Raw genomic sequence first — 22,990 nt, 5'->3', positions numbered from 1 at the left:
TTAGTACTTTGACTGCATAAGACACACTCAGCTCTATTCACAATACCCCATGCTGCAATTTATCCAAACTCAGAAGTATCCAACCTTCTTCGACATAGGACCCAAAGGGACATGGGCAAATCTAGTTACAATACATCATAGGCCAGATATAATGACAAAAGGGTTAGATTTGCTAGGCTGTCAGATCACATCATCCACCTGATCACTGAAAAGAATAAAGCCAGTAGGAGTAGATTGCAGTGATTTAAGTACGTAAAGCTTTCCTCCTCCTGCCCTCGTGCCATCTCCAGTGACAATTGGTGATCAATTTAGATATGACTAAAGGTTCACAGTTCGGATTTTGCAAACAAAGCAAAAATTTAAAATTTAAGAATCAGAAAATGTCACGTAACATTGACTCAACTAACATATACTGATCCAGATGAACAGTAGTTGAATATAACATCTCTGTTACAAAGATATACAAGTAATTGATAATGAATTACGATTTGTTAAAAAATTCTTACACCGTTCAAGAATGGATGCCCCTGCCCCCTCTCCCCTTATCACACATGCTTTTATAACCACCTGATCGGCCATACATCAAAACTGATTTGTGGCCAGACAGTGTTGCCCTTTCATATATTTACACAAGCGAGGTCCCTACATCCATCCCAACAATACTCAGTTTGTTGTTTCACTTTCTAATGAAGTGCTGTAAAATTTTTTTTTCCCTTTGTCTTCAAAATGTATTCCAAGTAGACTCGCCAAATTAGAGGTCAAGCCTAAGGATGGCAACGAGGTGGGGTTGGGGCGGGGGACCCCTCCCCCATCTCTCGGCCCGCTGCCTACAAATTCCCCCTGCCTCAGACCCGTCCCCCGTCCCCTGCTCCCCCCGCCCTGCCCCCCGGGTGCCCTCTAGGGCTAATAAAAATTTGTTATATAATTTTATTATAGTTAAATTTTAGCAAATAATCAAGTACTAAAATATCAACACATCATCAAATTATTATTCATTGTAATTTCACAATTAAAACTTATAAAAACAATCAAACAAAAGTTATTTGAATACAATCCAACATGATGAAATAAATACAACTAAAGTAGTCAAGTTTTCATTTTTGGCACAAATACAATCACTAATTCATTATTATACTTGTGCTTTTTTTTTGAGAAAAAAATGTTATTTTATTAAATGTAATTAGGGATTTAGTATAAATATATTAGTAAATTTAGTACAACCAATTAACAATTTATATTAGTACACATATATAATTATTAGTATAATTGATAATATCAATTATATTACATATACTAATATACATTATATAATACATATAACTAATAATATAATTATCATAAGTTTGTAACTAATTAAATTATATATTGTATATAATCATATACATATATATATATTATATATTTATTTTTTTAAAGCGGGTGGCGCCCGCCCTGTTTCTAAGCGGGGGGAAAAAAATTCCCCCTGCCCCGCTCCATTAGCCTCCTGCGGGGCGGGTGGCTTGCCATCCTTAGTCAAGCCAATTAAATTAGGATATTGTACCAAAAGGAAGGGGATAACAATGGTAATTACCCCAGAAAAGTAAGTAATACTAAACATATATAATGAAGTTTACCTGCCGTACGTTCCACATCTTTGCCATTCTTTTGGTCCTTTTCAACTGCTTGAATTATGCATATATTTTAAGGCAGTTCTTGTCTCAGCTAATTCTAGATGTACAGAGGAAAAGCTTATGGCTTCTTGCTCTAAAGCTTCTGAGCTTGGACAAAAAAATTGAAGCCTTGGACTTAGTATTAGAAATTATAAACTCCCAATTGCCCAAAAATTAATTGGGATTAACAAATTATGAAGCAATAATATGAAGACAGATATTTTTTTTTAAGAAAAAGAAAGAATCAATACACACCAGTTGCAATTTTCCTGAAGAATAACATCAGAATAAAGAACTTCCTCACGCTTGGAGATAAGTTGTATCTAATTAATGTATCTTGCAAGCTCCCACCACCCACCCCCACCAAAATGCACACGCAAACACACATGAAACAAGACTCTAACCGCTCTTCTAGAATGTTATCATAGTCGAAGAATTCGAAGTTCACATTGTTGTTTCTTTTTTTTTTTTCTTTATCACCTAAGAATTAATTGTTTGAGCATTCATATGATGGTGTGTAGCAAGTAGATACACAATGATACCTATAGCTCATTGAGTTGTGATGATAGAAGCTTTAGATAATAAAATGAGGCAAGAAGAAAGGACTATCATGCTGTAGGAATCTTTTTTCCTCCCTGGAAATTTATATGATTACAAATATAACAAACCACAAAACGAATGATCCGATCATGGTGGAGTCAGGAATTCGGCAATATACAATAGCTCAATCATTTTTCGGGGCAGTTGAACTAATGTTATAGGTGACATGAAAAGGAACTCAAAAAAAAGAAAAAAAAAAAGCTCCCAAATGGATAAAGCCACCAATTAGGTGGAAGTACAATCACTGAAGATAATTATGCATAGTGAAAAATCATGAAAAACTTGAGCCTGCTCCAACAAAGAATATTGAATCTAAACACTATTGGAGAGAGTTTCCTTCTAAGTAGAGGTATTCAGTACTCCTGAACTGTCCGATTGTCAATGTTTTACCCCTTTCATATCTGTATGTTAAGCAGTCTTAGGAGAACTTTTTAACAGCTGAGATATGGATGATTTCGACTTGAATAATCAAAACATCTTCAACGAGGAATCCTTTGGAAGAGTCTTCAACATCATTTATGGAAAGAAATTCAGAAAACCCCCAACTAGGGGTTGAAGAAGAAAATACGTCAAGACCTGCAAGAAGAAGCAGAGTCGTCTAATCAAACAGAAATTTTGTAGTATATATTCAAACTGAATAAACGTAACATCTATCTTGAACACAACAAAGTATCATGAAGTTCACCTGTGAGCTCAAAATCTTCTCCGCTTTCCTGGTTTTTTAGCTGAAACTTGTAATCTGCGTAAATTCTTGTAGCAGGTTCTGATTCAACCAGTTCCAGATAGAGGGATAGGCTTTTGGCTTCCTGCCCAAAGTCTCCTTTGGGACAAAGTCTTAGCTTCCTGAAATTGCAGATGAACTCGTAGAATTAAACCATTTTAAATCCCAATTTTCATTAGTACAATAGTGAGTTCTTGTGATGACAAAAAACAATAACAGAGTTCAGACCAGTGGTGGTTTCCTCGGACAAAAACTTCAGAATAGAGAACATTTGCACGCTTAGAATAGTCATTGATCTTCCAAGTGTAGGGGTTGTAGTAGAATTTCTCAGGCGCCGGCAAGCACTCTCCCACACCAGTATATATATTTGCAAAAATTTCCACTCCGACCACACATTTGTCACGAAAAAGGAAGCCATTTGTGGGATTCTTGAAATAGCTGAGATCCAGCAATTGGGCAATGCCGCATTCTTTGTTAATTTCATGCAACCGTTTTGTGTCTACATAGTACATACAAGAAAATTTACAAAGAAATCATTACTAAAACCATTGTTTAGCTATGCAGAAGCTAGAAAATTTAAAACAATTGGAAATGGTTGAGAAAATCCACAACCTTGGAACATTAAGTACTCGTCTCGAATCTGATCATATACAAAAAATCTGACATTGGCATCAATCTCCCAGCCAGGTTGCAAAGCACTAGTATCCTCAATGCTCACATAAAGAGATATGCATCCTTCTCCATATCTTTCTTTGTCACCATCAGGGTAGAAATATAACCTCCTTCCAGTGAAAATAAGTAATTGTTTGAGCATAAGAAGTAAGGTACATATAATTGCTATCGCTTAATCATTTCCACACTATCAGCATAAAATTGTTTTACACTATGGGGTATGGCTGCATGACACATTCTTTATTCAAATTTCAAAATTTTCATTTACAATATGGCATGCATCTAAAGCCAGTTGTTTAAAACATTTTGCACTGACAATGTAAGAATTTTTAATCCTAATCACTATTTAGAGATGACTAATGTTATAAAACTTTGAAAAGAATAAGAAATATTCTTTGAAATGATTATCCTTCTGAAATTCTGTGGCTGGTTTCCATTTCAAGTCCAACTAATCTTGTGATGCATTTAATAGGATAATTTATAAAGGCATAATCTCTGAGAGAAAAGATGAATCAACTAAACCATTTGTAACCACTAGCTTCAAAAATATCTGTACTGTAAAAACTTGCTCCTTTAATCTTCAAAATTGCAAGAAGAAACGAGTATGAGTCAATCTTTAATATATAGTGAGCTGGAGGCGCCTTTCTGACCACTGCATTCATTAAATCTGCAAAGTTAGATGAAAGGTTACTTCTTCTTATTGATTTGAATCAACAACAAAGTAAAGAAGAAATGCTATAATTAATTTGAAATGGTGCACCAGATGTTAGTCCTTGTATCACTATATGTTATTCTCCTATTCATGCAATCCTTCTGATTCTGATGTCTTTTAGGTGCTGGAAAACTTCTAAGACAAATGCTCGCCCTATGGTATGAGTTTTGATAATAAATCTTCTTAATGGAAATATGAGAGTTTATCATGGTCAACTAGTAGTTGCATATGAAGCTTGGGACGTGATAAAGGTGAAAAGTGTTGGAACCTGATCTTTTATTACTTCTACAATAGAGAGGGAAAGCTAAAACAAAAAAGCAAAAAAAAAATAAAGGTTTCTAAACTGTATTGCAATTATGGATAACTTGTTTGAACTACAGTAGATTATTGATTGTTTACACTCAAACAAAGAATTCATGCTCTGGAAAGACTAGAAAAGGAAGAACCAATGTATGGCAAAACCAATTAGCTAGAAAAGATTGTAAATCAATTTTTGCAGTTCTTCTGCAAAGGACACAGTTTAACATAGCATTTAACTTGCAAAACAAGTGACCAGGCGCAAGGTATGGATGCTTTCATACATTTTATATTTTGCAAAAGTGACTACTGACTTTTCAAAGGAGAAAGGGAAAAGGGAAAGGGGCAGATTGAAAAGTTGAGCTATGGACCTCACTATTCCTGACCAATGTTCCTACCATTAATTGAACTGAGTTTTGGGGACTACAGAAAGGTTTGGATCGCTGTTGGTCAAGAAAAGGTAGCAAACAGACTAGCTAGTTTAATGGCCCATGATATTGTGGTGAGGTATGAACTTAGAACCTTAACAGGGGCATAATCCATAATCATGATAAGAAAAGCACCAAAATCAATGGGTGGTGCATTGATGGAGATCAATGTTACAACCCCAAAGTTATTTTGTACTGATTCAATGACCTTGGAAGCTAAATTAAACCAATACTAAACTTGAAAGCTTGATTGTTTTAAACCAATTTGCGACACTAGATCATCAAATTTCGATATTCTCCTTAGTTTCAGATCTACCATATTCCTCCTTTTTTGTTGATTTGATTTTATACACTAGAATAGGACTAGAAGTTTCAGGACTAGAAGTTTCAGGACTCGAGTAGTACTTCATCACACTGATGGCTACAATCGAGGAGTTTTCACTCAAAACAGTTAGTCTAAAAACCTGTCAAAGACCATATACATCGTTACTGAATAATTGAAGCTAGTTCCTCCATAAAATTTATGAAGATAAATAAATTCAATCAGTGAAAAATAAAAATTATTAATTAGGCAGACAACATGGTTTCTTTGGTGAATGTTCTTGATCAACGTAAAACTTTTAGTTTCAAAAAGCTTTTAGTTTCAACGTAAAACTCAGTCCACATAGAGCATAAAATAAATTATGCTTCGACAAAAAGCTTGGCAAAGCAAAATCACTGACAAAACTATACAACAGGAAAGATTAACGGGAATACCACAACTGCCAACAGCTGCAGGCACCATTAGGCTCAAGTCCTTTGACTCCTCTGCCATTGAAGTGGTGGGAACTTGCAGAGTTTTTTCTTGTCGTGGTCGATACTAAGTGATGCAAGAGAAGTAAGCAACGAACTAGGATATAGAAAAAAGAGAAAAGAGGAGAAGATATGGGAAGAGAAGAGAAGGTTACTCGTCTTGGACCCCAAGAGGGGTATTTATAGACGATGGAGGAGTGGTGCGCCTGATCTGATATGACGATTTTATCCTCAGTGGGTGGGCTTTATTGTCACTTAGGAGGATATCATTGGTAGTTTCATTTAATATATCCTCCGCAACCCTTTATTCTTTCTTCACACGCACACACATATACTACTTTTATTCGTGATGGTTTTTTTGAATTTTAAATGCAAATTGATAAGTTTGTAAGTAAATTCATGAGACTTATTTGACAAAATATAGAAATTAAGATTATAATTTTAATTAGAAATAATTAATAAGTACATTTATAATTGTCCAAATTGTTTATAGGTCAAGTTTAGAGAAATTATAAAAGAGTCAAGTTTAGAGATATATAAAGCCTATAAGTGTTTTTAGTATCAAACTCATGTTTAGAGAAATTAATGAATTTTTTTAAAAAAATTAGAAAACTATAAAAAAAAATAGATGAAGTACTCCATTTGAATTAGCTATTTTTGGGGGTATTTTTGAGGTTACGTAAAAATGGTAGGAAAAAATTTGGTAGCGCTGCCTTTTATTAAACATTAAATAACTTATTAAAAATTACATATGAAATAATAAGGTACGAAGAATGCTTCGCAACAAAAATAAACTAAAATGAGCGGTGACACTTATTAAAAATTACATATGAAATAATAAATAACTTATTACATATGAAATTAAACATTAAATAACTTATTAAAATTACATATGAAATAATAAAAGGTAGTAAGAATGCTTCGAAAAAAAAAAAGAAAAAAAGGTAGGAAAGTAATTCCAAAAAGATAGTAAGAGTTCGCTACTGCAATTCCAAAATTACATTCGAAAAAAAAGGTAGTAAGCTCGGCTTTCGACACATAAGGACAAAAAAGCTTCGCGCTCATTTGAGCAAGATTCCTTCGCCTCTCATTTCATGAGCGGTGAAGGGTTTTTTTTTTTAAACCCAAAATACATAAAACCAAAATAAATGAAAATTAAAAGTGTTTTTTTGGTGTAGCCTCACCTCTTAATTGCGGCGACCCCTTATTCAGCAATTCTCCCAGGATACGCCCAATTTTCTGAAAATTTTCAAATTTGATAATATTCTAAGAAATTCGCCCCCAATCAAGGCCTGGATTCTCTTGCCTAGTTGATTTACATTTTTATTTATAACAACCGGTATTTCTTGAATTGGGTGTACCTTTTTGGTATATTTTTGTGGGATGTTTAAAACAAAACAGAAAAAAACCTTTAGGTGTGTTTAAAAGAATGGATTAATTATATTTATCTCCCCTGAGTTTTGACCAAACTACCAAATGAACTCTGAAGTTTGGCCAGATAACAAACAGCCCCCTTCTCTGTGACTTTGGCCAAGTGTCTTGGATGGAATCGGTGAAAAGACGAATTGCCCACAATGATTAATTAAGTGTTATTTTGACAAAAAAAATTAATTAAGTGTTATATCTTTGAATTTTGCTTGTTCCACTCCTGTTTTAATAAATCATTACTTTGTCATGCCGAAGGAGAAAATGTATCTACATTCACTTCTTCTGTTTGATAATCCAATTCAACAATTAAATTTAATAGATTCAAACTTTAATATGTTCTGACTTATATGATAACAAATAATAGAAGGTTTTAATTAATTAGGTGATTCTGAATAATTTAGACAAAATTTATTCAAAATAATGAGTGATAAGTGAACAACTTATCACTTAATTAATGCAAAATACTTTCAAATGTTAGGATTTTAATACTTAATAATTTAACAACTTAACGGGCTCGCATTTCAAATTTCACTTCGATTTTATTAAAACAAGAGATGTGGATCCATGCCTCTATTTGATCAGCCCTTTCATTTTGAGGACAAATCATTCACAGTCGAGATACGAGTGACTTCAGCTTCAACAATTAGAGTATCTTTCACTAGGTAGCCTTTAGAAGAATCTTTAATGTCATCCAAAGAGTGAAAGGCTGGCCAACCCCGATCAAAATCGCAATAAGAGAACAAATGATTAGCTGCAAAAAAGGAAAAAAAAAAAAGTAGTCTAAATCAAAGAAAAATTCTAGACCCGATAAAATTCTTATGTTAATACAATAAAAAAAAAACCATAAATAGGTTTACCTGTACGTTCCAAATCTTTGCCATTCATCTGGTTCTTTATGCGTAATTTGTATTCTGCATATATTCTAAAATTAGTGTCTTCATGAGCTGACATTAGAGAGAGGGAAATGCTTTTCCCTTCTTGGATCTGGTATCCATTCGGAAAAAGAACCAGCTTCCTGGAATTTTATTGGAAAACAAAAGCAAACACAAAAAGAAGAAGATATTATTGAAACCATGAGCATTGAAAAGGATCGATGATGTTGAAGTAGTAAAAATGTGATAAATGAACAGATTTTTAACCATTATAGTAATAAACAGACATAAAATTATGCACATACCAATTTAGATTTCCCATAACGAAAACATCAGAATATATAAGTTTTTCACTCTGCGAGTATTTGACCACTTTCCAAGTGTAAGTACTGAATATGTTCACAGGCAGAGGCAAATACTCTCCTCTGCCTGAATATCTTTTGGCCAAAATCTCCACCCCAAATGCACATTTGTCATCAAGAAGGAACCCGTTTGTGGGATCGTGAAAAATTTTGAGATCCAGCAATTGGGCAGTGCCCCATTCTTTCTTCATTTCATCCAATCGTATTGCTTCTCCGCTAACATCTACACGAAAAACACATTATTTGAAAATGGTACATTACCCAAAGAAAAAGTGAATAATAATAATAACAGAATAGAGAAGAACATAATTCAGAAGCTTTAAGGAAAATACCTTGGAAAACTAAGTACTCGCCTCGAATCTGATCATACACAAATAACTCGATGTTTGCATTGATCTGCCAGCGCAGAGGAAGGGCACTACTGTTATGGATACTCGTGTAAAAGGAGATGAATCCTAATCCATTTCTATTCACGTCACCCCGTGGGTAAAGATGCAATTTCCTAGAATAGAATAGAATAATTTTCAGCATATATGAAAATGGAAGTCCATATACATATACATAGATATGATTAGATCTTCATGAAATTGGGAAAATAAATTAAGAAATTAAAAATTATAATGTTGTATGATAATATGCTTATGAAACGGGAAGAGTAGTCTTGAAAAGAGGATTAGTGAATCAACTCTACCAGTTGTAACCAGAAGCTTCAAAAATCTTTGAACTATAACTCTCTGCATTTGTTTTATCGAGCATTTCAAGAAGAAAAGAGAATGAGTCGATCATTAATGTGTAGTCAGCTGGAGGTGTCTTTCTGACCACCGCTTGCACAACATCTGAAAATTGTTCAAGTTAGCCTTGTTAGTTGTTAGTTTTCGTGTATAGGAAAAACTGGTGCAAAAAATTCAAGAATTTTCACTAGAATTTCTTCATACTTCACTCTATTTTTGTCTTATATTCATGCAATCTTGGTCCAGAAGGGTCAAAAATAAGGGAGGGGAGGAGGGAGAGGGTGTGCAGACAAGAGCAGAAGGAGGAGGGGGAAGAAGGTGGCAGGTGCGCGGGAGGAGGGGAGAAGTAAAGGGGCGGGCGGTAGGAGGGGGAGGCAGAGGGTGGAGCGTGTTGGAGGGGTAGAGGAGGAATTTTATCATTATTTTCAAAAAACAACATTAAAAACAGTTACAAACGCTCTTAATTAAAACATTAAATCAAATATTTTAATAATATACAGATCTATAGTCCAAGTTTTTATAAAATTATCCATCCAAACAGATTGATAAACATAAAAGATTTTTAGCCATACATTTCCATAAAAGGTTTCGGCTTTGATTTTCTAATTGATAACTTAAAAAAAGGTTAGAATGCCATAAAAGTCAATGGTAACATGTTTAAACTACAATTGACTAATACCAAATCCACATCATGGTAGGGCATGGCTACGATATGTCCTTCATCTAGTACTACTTGAACCATGAGGTTGCCCAAAAATGGGAGAGAAAAATTAACCAGGGGAAGAACATTTATACATAGAATAAGTTCAATATACCATTGAAGTAGTATAAAAAAAAAGGAAAAAAAAAAAGATCTTAAATCAACTATCAACACGGCCTTTTATTTCCTTCTTCAGTTAGTCTCTTAGATCATATGAGAAATCACGAGAAATCAATAAAAAGACTGGCTTTAAAGAGTGGAATTGCAATACAATTTCTCTTGGGTTATACAAATGTATCGTTGCCGACAAAAAAAAAAAAAAAGAATATAGTGGCTACTTGCCAAATTAGAATCCATCACTTGTAAGGTGAAAATATGGATATCAAGTCAATTTTTTGTATTTATCTTTTGGTATTCCTTTTCTGTTTTTTTTTTTTTTTTTTGGGTACAAGGGTTGTATTAGAAGAGATGGTAAGATAGGGGAGGGATCCCATCTTTATGAGCCTGGTGGCCTAGACATCCAATCCAAAGTCAAAGTTTTTTTTTTTTTTTTTTTTGGTTTCTTCCGCTGTTTAGTTTATTGGGTTTTTTTTTTGGAAAATGATCGGTTTCATCCTTCACATTTCACAAAAATATTCTTTTCGTCCCTCATTTTTAAAATGAAGCAATTTCGTCCTTGACATTTAAAAACTGAAATTATTACATCCCTGAACCCAAATTTCAATCTGAATCAAACCATCAATCAACCTGATTACAAATTTTGGGGGTGTAATTGGTAGATCACTTGGTTAACTCAACTTGATATTTATGTGAAATTTAATGAACCTTAAAAGAAAAAATAAAAAATTATAACATAAAAAAGAAAGATTTATCTTTTCTACATTATCATTGTATACACTGACGGTTTTATGTACCGCCATATCATTTTAATTTTAATTTAAACACCAAATTTTATATTTATGATACACATCTAAATTTGCAAGTGGATATACTAACGGTGCATAAAAAGATTTACCAAAAAAAAAAACTCTACTATTCCAAGACAAAGAATGGTCTTTTATGTTATAATTTTTATTTTTTGGTTTAATAAATGTCATGTAAATATGATGAAGTTGACCGAATGATCTATAAATTCTATTTTCGAAATTTATTACTGGGTTATTGAATGGTTTGATTCAGATTGAAAATTAGGTTCAGGGATGTAATAGCTTTAATTTTTAAATGTTAGGGATGAATTTGCTTCATTTTAAAAGTGAGGGATGAAAAGAATATTTTTGTAAAATGTGAGGGATGAAACATGTCATTTTTCCTCTTTTTTTTTCCAAAAAAATAGGTGGTTTCATGTGAGTTTTTCCCCCTAACTTGTTGACCAAGTGGATTACCTATCTGGCTTGTGCACTATTTGACTCTAGACAAGAGATAAGAAACCCAATAATGCAACTCCTTGTTTTTATTTCAATTGGTTCATCATTAAGATTACACTTAAAATAAGTTGAGACCACAAAAGAATAGCTCAAGCTGGATTTGTACTACAGACTCAAATTGCATAAAAAATTTGACGAGCTCAAATCAAGTTTGAGTAATTATTAAGATTCAATTAAATTATTGTACCTAGTTTGAACTCATAGGAATATGCAGCTTGTAGATGGCCGTATCTATCTGCGTCTACTTCATAAAAATGTGGGACGAATTGGAAGCAACAAAACCACTAAAGGCTAAGAGCAGTAATAAGCTTTAAAAATGGTAAGTTCTCAAACATGTCATCTAGTGGTCTGTCTATGTTCAATATCATGGATACAAAGACCAGCACATAATATAGTATCATCAAATGAACACTTAAAATCTACAACTTTGAATTCACACACTTTAAACTAGATCATTTGATGATTAAACTCTCTGTAAAGTATATTTCAACAAAATCTCAACGTTTGTGATATAAAGAGAAGGGCCAAAATCCCACATCAGTTGATACTCAAGAAAGGGTATAGATCATATGGTAGGGGTCCATTCATTTCAACAAGTAATCAGCTTCTTCAAGCTAGGGTATTTAGCATCAACAAATGTGTTGCAAATTCAATAACATCATAAAGTCTTTAAACGTGTGAAAGAGAATAGGAAAAAACAATGTGAAAGAGAAAATAGAAGATTGAACTTATAGTTTATGAAGAACATAGTAATTGATGCAAAAACTTAACAATGAAAACCACATACCGGAGTTGTCAACCGGTGAACCTATAGTTTTGCACGACTTCTCCTGCCCCATTGTAATGCTGAGTGGCTTTTGAGAGCTTTCCATTCTTGGCTTTTGAAAGTTTTCCATGTATAATGAGCTCAACTCTTCTTCTTCTTCTCTTTGTGAATGGATAGACCTCTTCTCTTCTAAAATGCACTCAAGGATGGCGTGTTGAGGTCCATGCCGCCAATTTCTAAGTAAGATCCCAAATTCAACTCATATAATATATATATATATATATATATATATATATATATATATATATATATATATATATATGCGTGATTTATTCCAAGTTGAAATGTATCTGCACCTACCGATGGAATGATACGGATCCTTAGGTTGGATGGATATATAAAATGAGTTCAATAGTCTTCAATTGAATCTTAAGAATAAATTATTGGACAACTCTAATCTTTTGTGTACCGAAATATTTTGCATTCAAATGTAGGACATTAAAGTTGACTCACTAGATTTTTTTTTGGGTACTTTTACATGATTAATTATTGTTTTGACATTTGATATCTTTAGTGAATTAGTTGTACATCGTAAATGTATCATTTTTTGTAATATTATCCGTTATCTATTTATGGTGGTTTTTGTGACGGAAGAAGCCGTATGTTTTTTTTTTTTTCCTTTCGCCAATTAAGTAAAGATCCCTTGTCTAATTTAACTATGCATATGCTTGTGAGTATTCATGCACTATAAGATTTGATGTCGATCGTTAGAAAAAGGTTGGAAGGCACTTATGCACAACATACATACAAACTCATATCGTGAATATAAATTGAATCAATTAGTAAGGTTAGATCATTTGCTCAACAAAAATTATGTGTTCAAATTTTGCCTCCAATGTAATGATGCGTTGATGATAATGATTGGAATCGAAATCACACAAACTTTTAATCACCTAAAAAAAAATACACACTCTTATCTCCAAGGCTAAGGAGGCCTAACACAAGTTTTGATTGAAGGGGCACACGGGATTAGATCTAAACGAGTACTTTGAAAATGATGGTTAGAAACATGAGTGTAGGTTCTATGTTATGTTTCCCCTACAGAAATATTGTCTTGGGACCAAGTTACATGTTCAGGAACTTGATTCGAAGTGGTAATAAAAATGACATGATAACAATAAAGATAAAATGATTTAGTAGGAGAATGCTTTATTGGCAAAAGAAAAAAAAATGACAAAAGAATTACTTAACATCAACATATCTGATATCTGTACTGTAATAGAGGTAGTTTGAGGCTTTGAGATGGGTTGAAGATACACCGAGATACTCTAATAAAATCGAGAATGTTTTTTTTTTTTTGAATTAAATTTACCAACGGAGCAGAATATGATTTCCGATAAGCTTATTCAGTGTCTTTACCAAAGAATCCGACGTCTATGTTTTAGAAAGGAAAAAGAAACATACATTGGAAAAAAGTCAAAGAAAACAGGACACTTGCAAAAAGAAATTCAGAAGCAAAGTTACAGCAATTAGCGTTGACTTTTGGAAATTTGAAAGTACACGAAGACCCATAAAAAGTTACAGCAATTAGCGTTGACTTGCTGCTGAATTCCCAGGCCCAGGTTTGAGTTTCTGCGCTGCTGGATTCCTCCGCGCACTTATCGTGCTTGGGTCGGGTTGGGGCGCCAAGGCCCGGGCCGCAGGGGATTAGTCGGGCCCCGTAAGGATTGACCCTGACACCCCTGTGTCGACAAAAAAAAAAAAAAAAATTAGCATTGACTTGCTTTGTTTGGATGTAGTTTTTTGCAGAAAAATTTTTATGTTTTCGATTAACATATTTTTTAATTATTTTTTACCTTACATGCATCAAACCGCTAAAGTATATTTTTTTACAAAAATTCTTAAAATAACAATCCAAATGGGCTTATATAATTAATTGAGACTTGTGTTAATGTCTTAAATAAATTAAGGGTTATTATCACTTTATCCACATAAATTATATCGCTACTATTAATTTACCCCCTAAAGTTATATTTTAGTCATTTAACCTCTATAGGTAATTCAACTTAGCATGTTAATAAATTTTGGATAAAAATACCTTATTTTTTAACATTACCACATTGTTATTATCACTTTATCCCATTAAAATATAGTGATACAATTGCTTTACTCTCTAACATTATTTTCTAGGCGTTTTAGAGCATTGTTAACCTAACCAGTATGTTCAAAATATTTTTAATATATTTACCCTTTTTATATATAGAATTAAAAATAAAAAAGGTGGAGCGGTTATTCTTCCTTTTTTTTCATTCTAAAAGTTCAAAAAATATAAAAATAAAAGGATTTTCTCAAATTTCTTTTTGCACACTTATTAATACTAGGAAAAGAAAAAGAGATAGAAGAGAAGGCGACAGAAAATTAGATTTTGTAAGAAAGAATATAATATTATCTAGATTAAGATTGAAATTGGGTGGTAAAAAGCAAGGTAAAGTAGTTTTAAAATGGTAACAATATTGAATTCTTTCTTATTTGTATTTTTTTAAAAAAGAATTGAGCTGTCTTTGCCCCCTTCTCTCCTTTTCTATATATTTTTTAATATTAATAAGATTGACAAGAAAAAATGATTAATGTTTTGACTTTTTCCTAGATACTAAAAAGGGAAAATTGCAGAAACCTCCCCTGAGATTTCTGACATTTGCACTGACCTCCCCTATCAATTTTGAAACAGCATTAACCTCCCCTAGAAAAAGTTGGAACCAATTTAAAAGGTAAAAGTGTGTGAATTTACTAGAGTACCCCCATTGTATTTGACTTTACCAGATGAAAGGTTTGAGTACTTTCATCAAAACCAACGTTTAATTTGTTAAACAAATTAAACTAATCAAACTATTTCTGCATAGTTAAATTAATTAACTAATTAACTAATTTCTATTTATCTAATTAACTAATTAACTAATTATCTAATTAACTAATCAAACTATTTCTGCATAGTTAAACTAATTAACTAATTAACTATTAACTATCAACTAATTATCTAATTAACTAATTAACTAATTTCTGTTTATCAAATTAACTAAAGCTGTTGTCTATCCGAAACTAACAAACTATTTGCATGTTAAACTAATAAACTAATAAACTGCTTAACTAATTAACTAACTAATTATCTAATTAACTAATTAACTAATTTCTATTTATGTAATTACGTAATTAACTAATTAACTAATCAAACTATTTCTGCATAGTTAAACTAATTAACTATTAACTAATTAATTAATTAACTAATTAACTAATTAACTAATTAATTAATTATCTAATTAACTAATTTATGTTTATCTAATTAATTAATTAACTAATTTACTAAAGCTGTTGTTTGTCCGAAACTAACAAACTATTTGCATGTTAAACTAATTAACTGCTTAACTAGTTAACTAACTAATTATCTAATTAATTAATTAATTAATTAACTAATTTCTGTTTATCTAATTAGTTAATGCGCTAATTGGTTAATTAGCTCCACAGGCCAATGAAATTGGTTAAATAGCGCATTAAATATAAAACCTGCCAGTTTCCCATAAAGAGCTGGTATGTTATGGGCAATATTTTTTTTTTAACTTTCACATATTTAATTTATGTTAAATACAAAACATACTAGTTTTACTTTGGACGCTATTTAACCAATTTTTTCCATAAAGAGCTGGTATGTTTTCCATAAAGAGCTGATATAAAACATACTACAAAACCTGCCAGTTTCCCATAAAGAGCTGGTATGTTATGCGTTATTTAACCAATTTTTTATATTTAAACAAATTTATGAAAATTAAAATAACGTATTTGAAAGTTGCATTTTTATTTGGAAGAAATCATTTCCTTCGATGCGTTTTTCACCCTTTGGGAAGAGACTCAAAAATGCCACTCTTTAGAAAGTTAGTTTAAAAACTCTCTCTTTTTGGGAATTTACTCCTTATTAATACGGCCACTATATTTATTTTCTAGTATTAATTTTTGTTATGGTTTATGATTTTCTTATATTTTATCAAAAAAGTTAATAACTATTGTAGTTACAATTATGGAGATGTTAATTTGTCGTATGTGTAATTCTTTTGTTTTATAAGAATTGTTATATTAGGGGTAATTTTGAAATTTAGTTGCATTTAATTCCGAAACACTCATCAAACCAAGCTAGATATTGAAATGAAAAATATGTTGCATTTATACCCCCTGAACTTGTTTGATCCTTAATGCCTATGCCCCTCCCTTGTTAATACTAATTGTCAAGCAAGATCAGGGCAAAATTGGAATAAATTTCTTATCTCACTTCTACAAATAATTTTTTAATGGGACATCAAGCCTCAGGGGAGGTTTCTGCAATGAATTGTTCCTGTTCAGGGGTGTTGAATGCCATTTCTAAATCTAGAGGGGAGGTCAGTGCAAGTGTCAGAAACCTCAGGGGAGGTTTCTGCAATTATCCCTACTAAAAAAGAGAAGGGTCACTTTAAATTTTTTATTATAATAAGAGGATGGAACTTTCTTCTAAAGTTTTTTTAACTTACTAAGTTAGTTTAGTAGTGGGGAAAAGTGACCAAAAAGTAACGCTAATGAAGAAATTTAATAGTAGCACCAAACGTTAAGGGGAAAAAGTGATAATAACCCATAAATTAATTTGTCTAGTTAACATCTTTCAACAAGAGTAGTTATTATGGCTCCAAAATCAAAGGGGAACAAATACTTATCTCTTTACATTGTTCTCGGCACCCATTCTTTGGAAAAATTGAAATATGGAAATTACAAAGATTTGATAATCGAAACAGAAACAAGTAAAAAAAGAAAAAAACAGAAACAAGAAAACATCTCTGGAAAATACTAACATGGAATAAAACAACAAAGTTGGATAATCATGGAAGACAATGTACACATTCCATGTTGAGAAGAACATTTCAGCATTGACTTGTGATTGAGTGCATAATGACAAACCATTAAGAAAAAACATACAACTATGCAGGAGACGTGGTTTGATCAGCCCTTTCATTTTGAGGAGAAATCTTTCGCAGTTGAGATACGGGTGATTTCAACTTTGACAATTAGAGTATCTTTCAATAGGTAGCCCTTGAAAGGATCTTTAATGTCAATCAGGGGGTGAAACGCAGACCAACCCCAATCCTTTTTTGTATGAGTGAACAAATGATTAGCTGCAAAAACAAAAATTAAATAAATAAAAATAAAAATAAATGTCCAAATGAAACACAAGTTTATAGTAAATTTAATATCTAGACTCAATAAAATTCATATATCAATTTAATAAAAACCATAAATAAGTTTACTTGTACGCTCCAAATCTTTGTCATTTTTCTGGTTCTTTATGCACAATTTGTATTCTGCGAATATTCTGAAATTAGTGTCTTCAATAGCTGACGCTAGAAAGAGGGAAATGTTTTTCCCTTCTTGATTCTGGCCTCCATTCGGATAAAGCATTATCTTCCTGAAATTTGATGAAAAGAAAAAGGAAGCACAAAAAACAAAAGAAGGAATTATTGAAACCATCAGAATTGAAAAAAAAAAGCTGATTTTGAAATTGTGAATATGTGACAAATGAACAGATTATTAACCAGTATAATAAAAAGAAATAAAATTAAGCATACACATACCATTTTAAATTTCCCATAACAAAAACATCAGAGTATATAACATTTCCAGTCTTTGAGTATTTGACCACTTTCCAAGTGTAAGTACTGAATATGTTCACAGGCAGAGACAAGCACTCTCCTCTGCCGGAGTATCTTTTGGCCAAAATCTCCACCCCAAATGCACATTTGTCATGAAGAAGGAAACCGTTTGTGGCATCATGAAAAATTTTGAGATCCAGCAATTGGGCAGTGCCCCATTCTTTCTTCATTTCATGGAATCTTATTGCTTCTTCGCTAGCATCTATACGTTAAAACATTGTTTGCAAAATGTTACACAACCAAAAAAAAAAATTAATAAGGGAAGTGAAAGAACATTATAATTTAGAAAATTTAAGAAAAATACCTTGAAATACCAAGTACTCGTCTCGAATCTGATCATACACAAAGAACTTGATGTTTGCATTGATCTGCCAGCCAAGAGGAAGGGTAGCATTGCCTTGGATACCAACGTAAAAAGATATGTATCCCTCTCCATTTCTCTTTTCATCGCCTCGTGGGTAAAGATGTAATTTCCTTGAATAGAATGGATTTAATTTTTAGCATACATGAAATGAATAGTCCATATACATATACATAGAGATGATTGCCTTCAAGAAATTCGGAAAATAAATTAAGAAATAAAAAATTAGTATGTCGTATGATTGCAGTTCAAATAATTATGTGATGTATAAATGAAATGGGAATAGTAACTTTGAGAAAAGGATTAGTTAATCGACTCTACCAGTCATAACCAGAAGCTTCAAAAATCCTTGAACTATAACTCTTTGCTTTTGTTTTCTCGAGCATTTCAAGAAGAAAAGCGAATGAGTCAATCTTCAATGTGTAGTCAGCTGGAGGTGTCTTTCTGACCACTGCTTGCACAACATCTAAAAAATTGTTCAACTTAACCTTGTTAATTTTTGTGGAAAGGAAAAAATGGTGCAGATTCAAGAAGCTTTACTGGAATTACTTCTTACTTCACTTTATTTTCGTCTTAAATTCAAGCAATCTTGGTAAAAATTAGGGGACACGGGTGGGCTTGGAGAGAAGAAGGGGAAGATGGAGAAGTAAAATAAGGGGATGGAGAGGGAGAGGGTGGCAGGTTAAGGAGGGGGGAAGAAGATCAGACGCAGTGAAGGGGAAAGAGGTGGCGGGTGAGGAGAAGGAGGGCAGGGAGGGAGGGAGAGGTTGCAGCGGAGGGTGGCAAAGGAGTGGAGAAAGAATTTCACTATCATGTTTTAAATTATCACCAAAAACACATTAAAAACACTCTTAAAACACTATATTAAATATTTTAATAAGGATTAATCTTTTTTATATTGACAATGTATACGCTGTCAGTTTTGGATAAATGAAAATTATATACAAAATTTGAATTTAAAACTCAATTTCTATACATACGTCATGAATCCAATGGTAATAATATATATACTATTAGTATATATAAAATTTACTCTTTTAATAATATGCATATCTACCGTTCAAGTTCTATAAAAATACCACTAGAAACAGGCTAATGAACATAAAAGGTTTTTGTTCCTGCATTTAGTACTGATCGAACCATGAGGTTGCCCACAAATCGAAGACAAAAACCAGGGGAAGCACATGCATACATAGAATAAGTTCTTATAACATTGAAGTAGTAGGCTGTCAACATCAACTCTCAACATGACTCTGTATTTCCTTCTTCGATTAGTCTCTTAGATCATACGAGAAATCACAGGAAGCCAAATATGAGACTCGTTTTAAAGAGTGGACTAGGAATACAATTCCTCTTGTGGCATGAATATAGTGGATTATTTCCATATTAAGTTTGGGCATATACTCGATCATAATTTATTATCAGAAAATCATACAGCTATCCTGTTACATATAGCAGAATATTGCTTTTTTTTTGGCGAAAATATGGATATCAAGTCAAAGTCTTTTTTTATTTTTCTTTTGTTATTCTATTCTTTTGGTACAAGGGTTATACAGGAGAGAGAGACAGGAAAAGGGGAGGGAGTTTCAAATCCCATCTCTATGAGCCTGGTGGCCTAGGCAACTAATTCAAAGTCAAAGTCTTTTTTTTTTGTCATCCCTTGTTTGATTGTTTTTGTTATTTTCTGTGTTGGTGGTTTCATGTAAATTTCCCCCTAATTTCTTGATCAAATGGAGAACCTGCCTGGTTGTGCACTATCGACTCTAGACAAGATAAGAAGCCCAACAATGCAACTTCATATATTCATTTCACCTGTAAGATGACACTTTTAATAATCTGAGACCTTAAAGAATAGTTCAAGCTCAATTTGTGCCAAGAACTCAAATTGGATTCAAAATTTGGCGAGCTCAGATCAAGGAAGGGTGATTATTAAGATTCAGTCAAGTTATCCAATCTAGTTTGAACTCATACGAGCATGCAACTTGATGAGGCTTTTGTATTTTTACTTTTAATTAGCATCTTCTAAAACTGACATGAATGATCATTTTTAAGAAAGAATAGAGATCAAAAGATAGGAGTCTACTTATTTCAACCAACAATTTAACCTTTTTCAGCTAGGGTGTCTTATACATATAAGGATTTTTAGCATCAAAAAATGTGCTGCAACTTCAGTAACTTCATAAAGTTGAACTAAACATTTGAAAGAGCAAAGAGAATATTGAACATAGTTTATGAAACAGACAAAAAATTATGCAAAAACTTTACAAAGAAAAGCACAAAAACCAACCACGTACCAGACTCGTGAACCGCTGATCCTATACTATTGCACGACTTCTCCTCCCCCATTGTAATGCTCAGTTGCTTTTGAAACTTTTCCATTCTTGGTGAAGATGTATAATCAGATAAACTCTTCTTCTTTTCTCTGTGAATGGATAGACCTCTCCTCTTCTTAAAATGCACCCAGGGATGGCGTGTTGAAGTCCATGCCGACAATTTCTAAGTAAGATCCCAAATTCAACTCATATATATATATATGACTAATTTATTCCAAGTTGAAATGAACCTGCACCTACCAATCGAATGATACGGATCCTTTGGTTGGTGGGACTTGTCTCTTTAAGAGGATAGAATCACAGTATTTACTGGTTATTTTCACATGATTGTTTTCTTTTCTTTTCTTTTCTTTTTTTTTATGTTTGATATCTTCAACGAATCGTATACACGCACCATATATGATATAACTTTGCAATATTGTTGGTTATGTATTTATGGTGGATTTTGTGATGGAAAAAGCCCCATTTTCTTGTTCACCAGCTAAGGTCCCTAGTCTAATTTATGGATATGCTTGTGAGTATCCACCTACTCTACGGTTTGACATTGATGGTTAAACAAACTGGTATCTCTGGGGCCAAGGAGGCTCTATGCGAGTTTTGATTGAAGGAACCTACACGAAATTGGATTTAAATAAGTATTTGGACAATGGTGGTTAGATATATTTTATATTGCCTCTCTACAAGATGTATGTGACTTTCTATAAAGTTTTAAATTAAAATATCGATGCCCAACTATATAATAATATGCCTTGGGCAATCTCTACTATCTAAAGTTTTAGAGTGATGAGCATTGAGACTGGCAGACTCTTTTCTTTTTATCTTTTAAGAGCAGGGGAAGAGGGTTTTTATGTTAATAGGTTCTAGTTATATAGATTTTGTTTCTCTACTTGGTTACTCGATTGGCTAGTCGGTTAACTCAATGTGGTCCGAGTAATTTTATAATTGGTTTATTAAAGAACACTCGGCATGATAAGAAAGAATGAGATAGGAAATGAGACAGGATTTGGAACTGAAGATTCATGCGAATTTAGGAAGTACGGAAATCGAGAATGGAAAGTGGAAATGGAACCCGTGATTTCTAAATTCTGAAATTTTAACCTTAGGTAGTAAATTAAACTAGGGCCTCCTTGACCACAATAAGAACAAGTAAATAAGGCAGATGATACTGCTAGAGCAAATTTCACTTCATGACACAACTTTGCCCTTCTTTATATTAAAGTCATTACTTCAACTAAATCCTCGAGGCCCGATGACAAACCTTTTTTTTTTCCTTTTCCCGTTCCCAACTACAAAATATTTGATTTTTGATCATCATGATCGCCACAACAGTAAAGCCGCTATCACTACTACAACCATTAACCTCCAATCCTGTTCCATCCAAAAAATTCAACAAAAGCTTAATCTTTTGTTTGGGTAAAGCCGCTTTCATTTATTTGGGTATGGAAAGTTGGGATTTCAGTGACCAATTTCCTTCTATTTTAGTAGTCGTAGTAGTTAAACTTATTGTCTTAGGACTGAGCAACAAATTCATGAATTTGATTCGAAGCAGTAATAACAATGGCACTGGTATAAAATCATTTAGTACGAGAATACTTTATTGTTCCAAAAAAAAAAAAAACTGACAAAAATATCATTTTGCATCAACCTACCTTATTGAAATAGAGGTAGTTTGAGGCTTTGATAATACCCTTATGACACTGATATTAATGAATAATCTATGTTTTTAAACTTGACTACTACAGCCTTTTGGCCATTAAGGTATTAACTTTACAATTTGTTCAACGCTGGAAAATCCGTATTATACCGAGGTAGAACCGTAGAAGTATAAGATTAGCAATTGCATAAGATTGTATTATTAACCAACAGGGTTGGTCCGAGTGGTAAGTGGCTCGGATTCGCTTAAGCAGGTCTCGTGTTCGAGTCCTAGTGTACGCAGACATCCCTGTTGGGAGACTCACTCACCATAGTCAGGTGCGCGACGCGGGTCGGGTCCGGATTAGTCGGGGCAAAGTTTCGGATACCAGGTGGGCAACCAAAAAAAATAAGATTGTATTAAACTAAATGTTACCATAGAATATGATTTTATTTATGAATTTTACAAACTAAACAAGAATAGCAATGGAAAAACGCATTAACAAAAGTCAAAGAAAGCAAGACGCTTGGGAAGCAAAGTTGCAGCAATTACCATTGACTTTCGCAAACATTTGTGAAAACACACAAAGACCCATAAGTATTCTTTTCATACAGTCAAGACCTATGTAAATTAAGTCTGAATTTATGTTAACGTCTTTCACACTGAATGCTTGTTATAATTCCGAAATCAAAGAAAACAAAAAAAAAAAAAGAACTTCTTATTGATATTGAGAATATTATTTCTGTTAATGAATAGTTCTTTTATCCATTTTAAAATTTCAATTAATGA

The 22,990-nt window shown here is 32.8% G+C and overlaps 3 protein-coding genes across 3 annotated transcripts; all 3 read right to left on the bottom strand.

Annotated features, from left to right (window-relative positions):
* Positions 1 to 2,344: 2,344 nt before the first annotated feature.
* On the bottom strand, positions 2,345 to 6,010 carry LOC113704456 (uncharacterized). Its single transcript, XM_072061893.1, has 6 exons — positions 5,836 to 6,010; positions 4,165 to 4,309; positions 3,583 to 3,752; positions 3,199 to 3,469; positions 2,935 to 3,092; positions 2,345 to 2,825 (listed from the first exon to the last, which is right to left on the bottom strand). Exons 1-6 carry the CDS (start codon positions 5,891 to 5,893, stop codon positions 2,668 to 2,670), a joined length of 960 nt encoding a protein of 319 aa, XP_071917994.1. The 5' UTR covers positions 5,894 to 6,010; the 3' UTR covers positions 2,345 to 2,667.
* Positions 6,011 to 7,886: 1,876 nt separating this feature from the next.
* On the bottom strand, positions 7,887 to 12,227 carry LOC113704455 (uncharacterized). The gene is made up of 6 exons (XM_027226356.1): positions 12,176 to 12,227; positions 9,225 to 9,369; positions 8,866 to 9,035; positions 8,477 to 8,756; positions 8,157 to 8,314; positions 7,887 to 8,050 (listed from the first exon to the last, which is right to left on the bottom strand). The coding sequence occupies exons 1-6, from the start codon at positions 12,225 to 12,227 to the stop codon at positions 7,887 to 7,889; spliced, it is 969 nt and encodes a 322-aa protein (XP_027082157.1).
* A 4,776-nt stretch (positions 12,228 to 17,003) lies between these two features.
* On the bottom strand, positions 17,004 to 20,823 carry LOC113703140 (uncharacterized). Its single transcript, XM_027224406.2, has 6 exons — positions 20,530 to 20,823; positions 18,557 to 18,701; positions 18,179 to 18,348; positions 17,797 to 18,076; positions 17,473 to 17,630; positions 17,004 to 17,340 (listed from the first exon to the last, which is right to left on the bottom strand). The coding sequence occupies exons 1-6, from the start codon at positions 20,612 to 20,614 to the stop codon at positions 17,177 to 17,179; spliced, it is 1,002 nt and encodes a 333-aa protein (XP_027080207.1). The 5' UTR covers positions 20,615 to 20,823; the 3' UTR covers positions 17,004 to 17,176.
* Between the last annotated feature and the right edge of the window lie 2,167 nt (positions 20,824 to 22,990).

The sequence above is a fragment of the Coffea arabica genome, chromosome 8e, assembly GCF_036785885.1.
Source record: "Coffea arabica cultivar ET-39 chromosome 8e, Coffea Arabica ET-39 HiFi, whole genome shotgun sequence".
NCBI classification, from domain to species: domain Eukaryota; kingdom Viridiplantae; phylum Streptophyta; class Magnoliopsida; order Gentianales; family Rubiaceae; genus Coffea; species Coffea arabica.
Note: the sequence above shows the minus strand (reverse complement) of the source record. Positions and strands in the feature narration are given on the sequence as shown.

Excerpts from the sequence above, each read along its gene's own strand:
- LOC113704456 (XM_072061893.1), bottom strand. The coding sequence starts at position 5,893 with ATGGCAGAGGAGTCAAAGGACTTGAGCCTAATGGTGCCTGCAGCTGTT. Across the intron at positions 3,093-3,198 it reads GTCCGAGGAAACCACCACTG|GAAGCTAAGACTTTGTCCCA; the intron begins GTCTGAACTCTG and ends CTGCAATTTCAG. Across the intron at positions 2,826-2,934 it reads AGAAGATTTTGAGCTCACAG|GTCTTGACGTATTTTCTTCT; the intron begins GTGAACTTCATG and ends TTCTTCTTGCAG.
- LOC113704455 (XM_027226356.1), bottom strand. The coding sequence starts at position 12,227 with ATGGGGCAGGAGAAGTCGTGCAAAACTATAGGTTCACCGGTTGACAAC. Across the intron at positions 9,370-12,175 it reads TTCACCGGTTGACAACTCCG|ATGTTGTGCAAGCGGTGGTC; the intron begins GTATGTGGTTTT and ends AACAATTTTCAG. Across the intron at positions 8,757-8,865 it reads CGAGTACTTAGTTTTCCAAG|ATGTTAGCGGAGAAGCAATA; the intron begins GTATTTTCCTTA and ends TTTTTCGTGTAG.
- LOC113703140 (XM_027224406.2), bottom strand. The coding sequence starts at position 20,614 with ATGGAAAAGTTTCAAAAGCAACTGAGCATTACAATGGGGGAGGAGAAG. Across the intron at positions 18,349-18,556 it reads GAAGCTTCTGGTTATGACTG|GAAATTACATCTTTACCCAC; the intron begins GTAGAGTCGATT and ends ATTCTATTCAAG. Across the intron at positions 17,341-17,472 it reads CAAAGATTTGGAGCGTACAA|CTAATCATTTGTTCACTCAT; the intron begins GTAAACTTATTT and ends TTGTTTTTGCAG.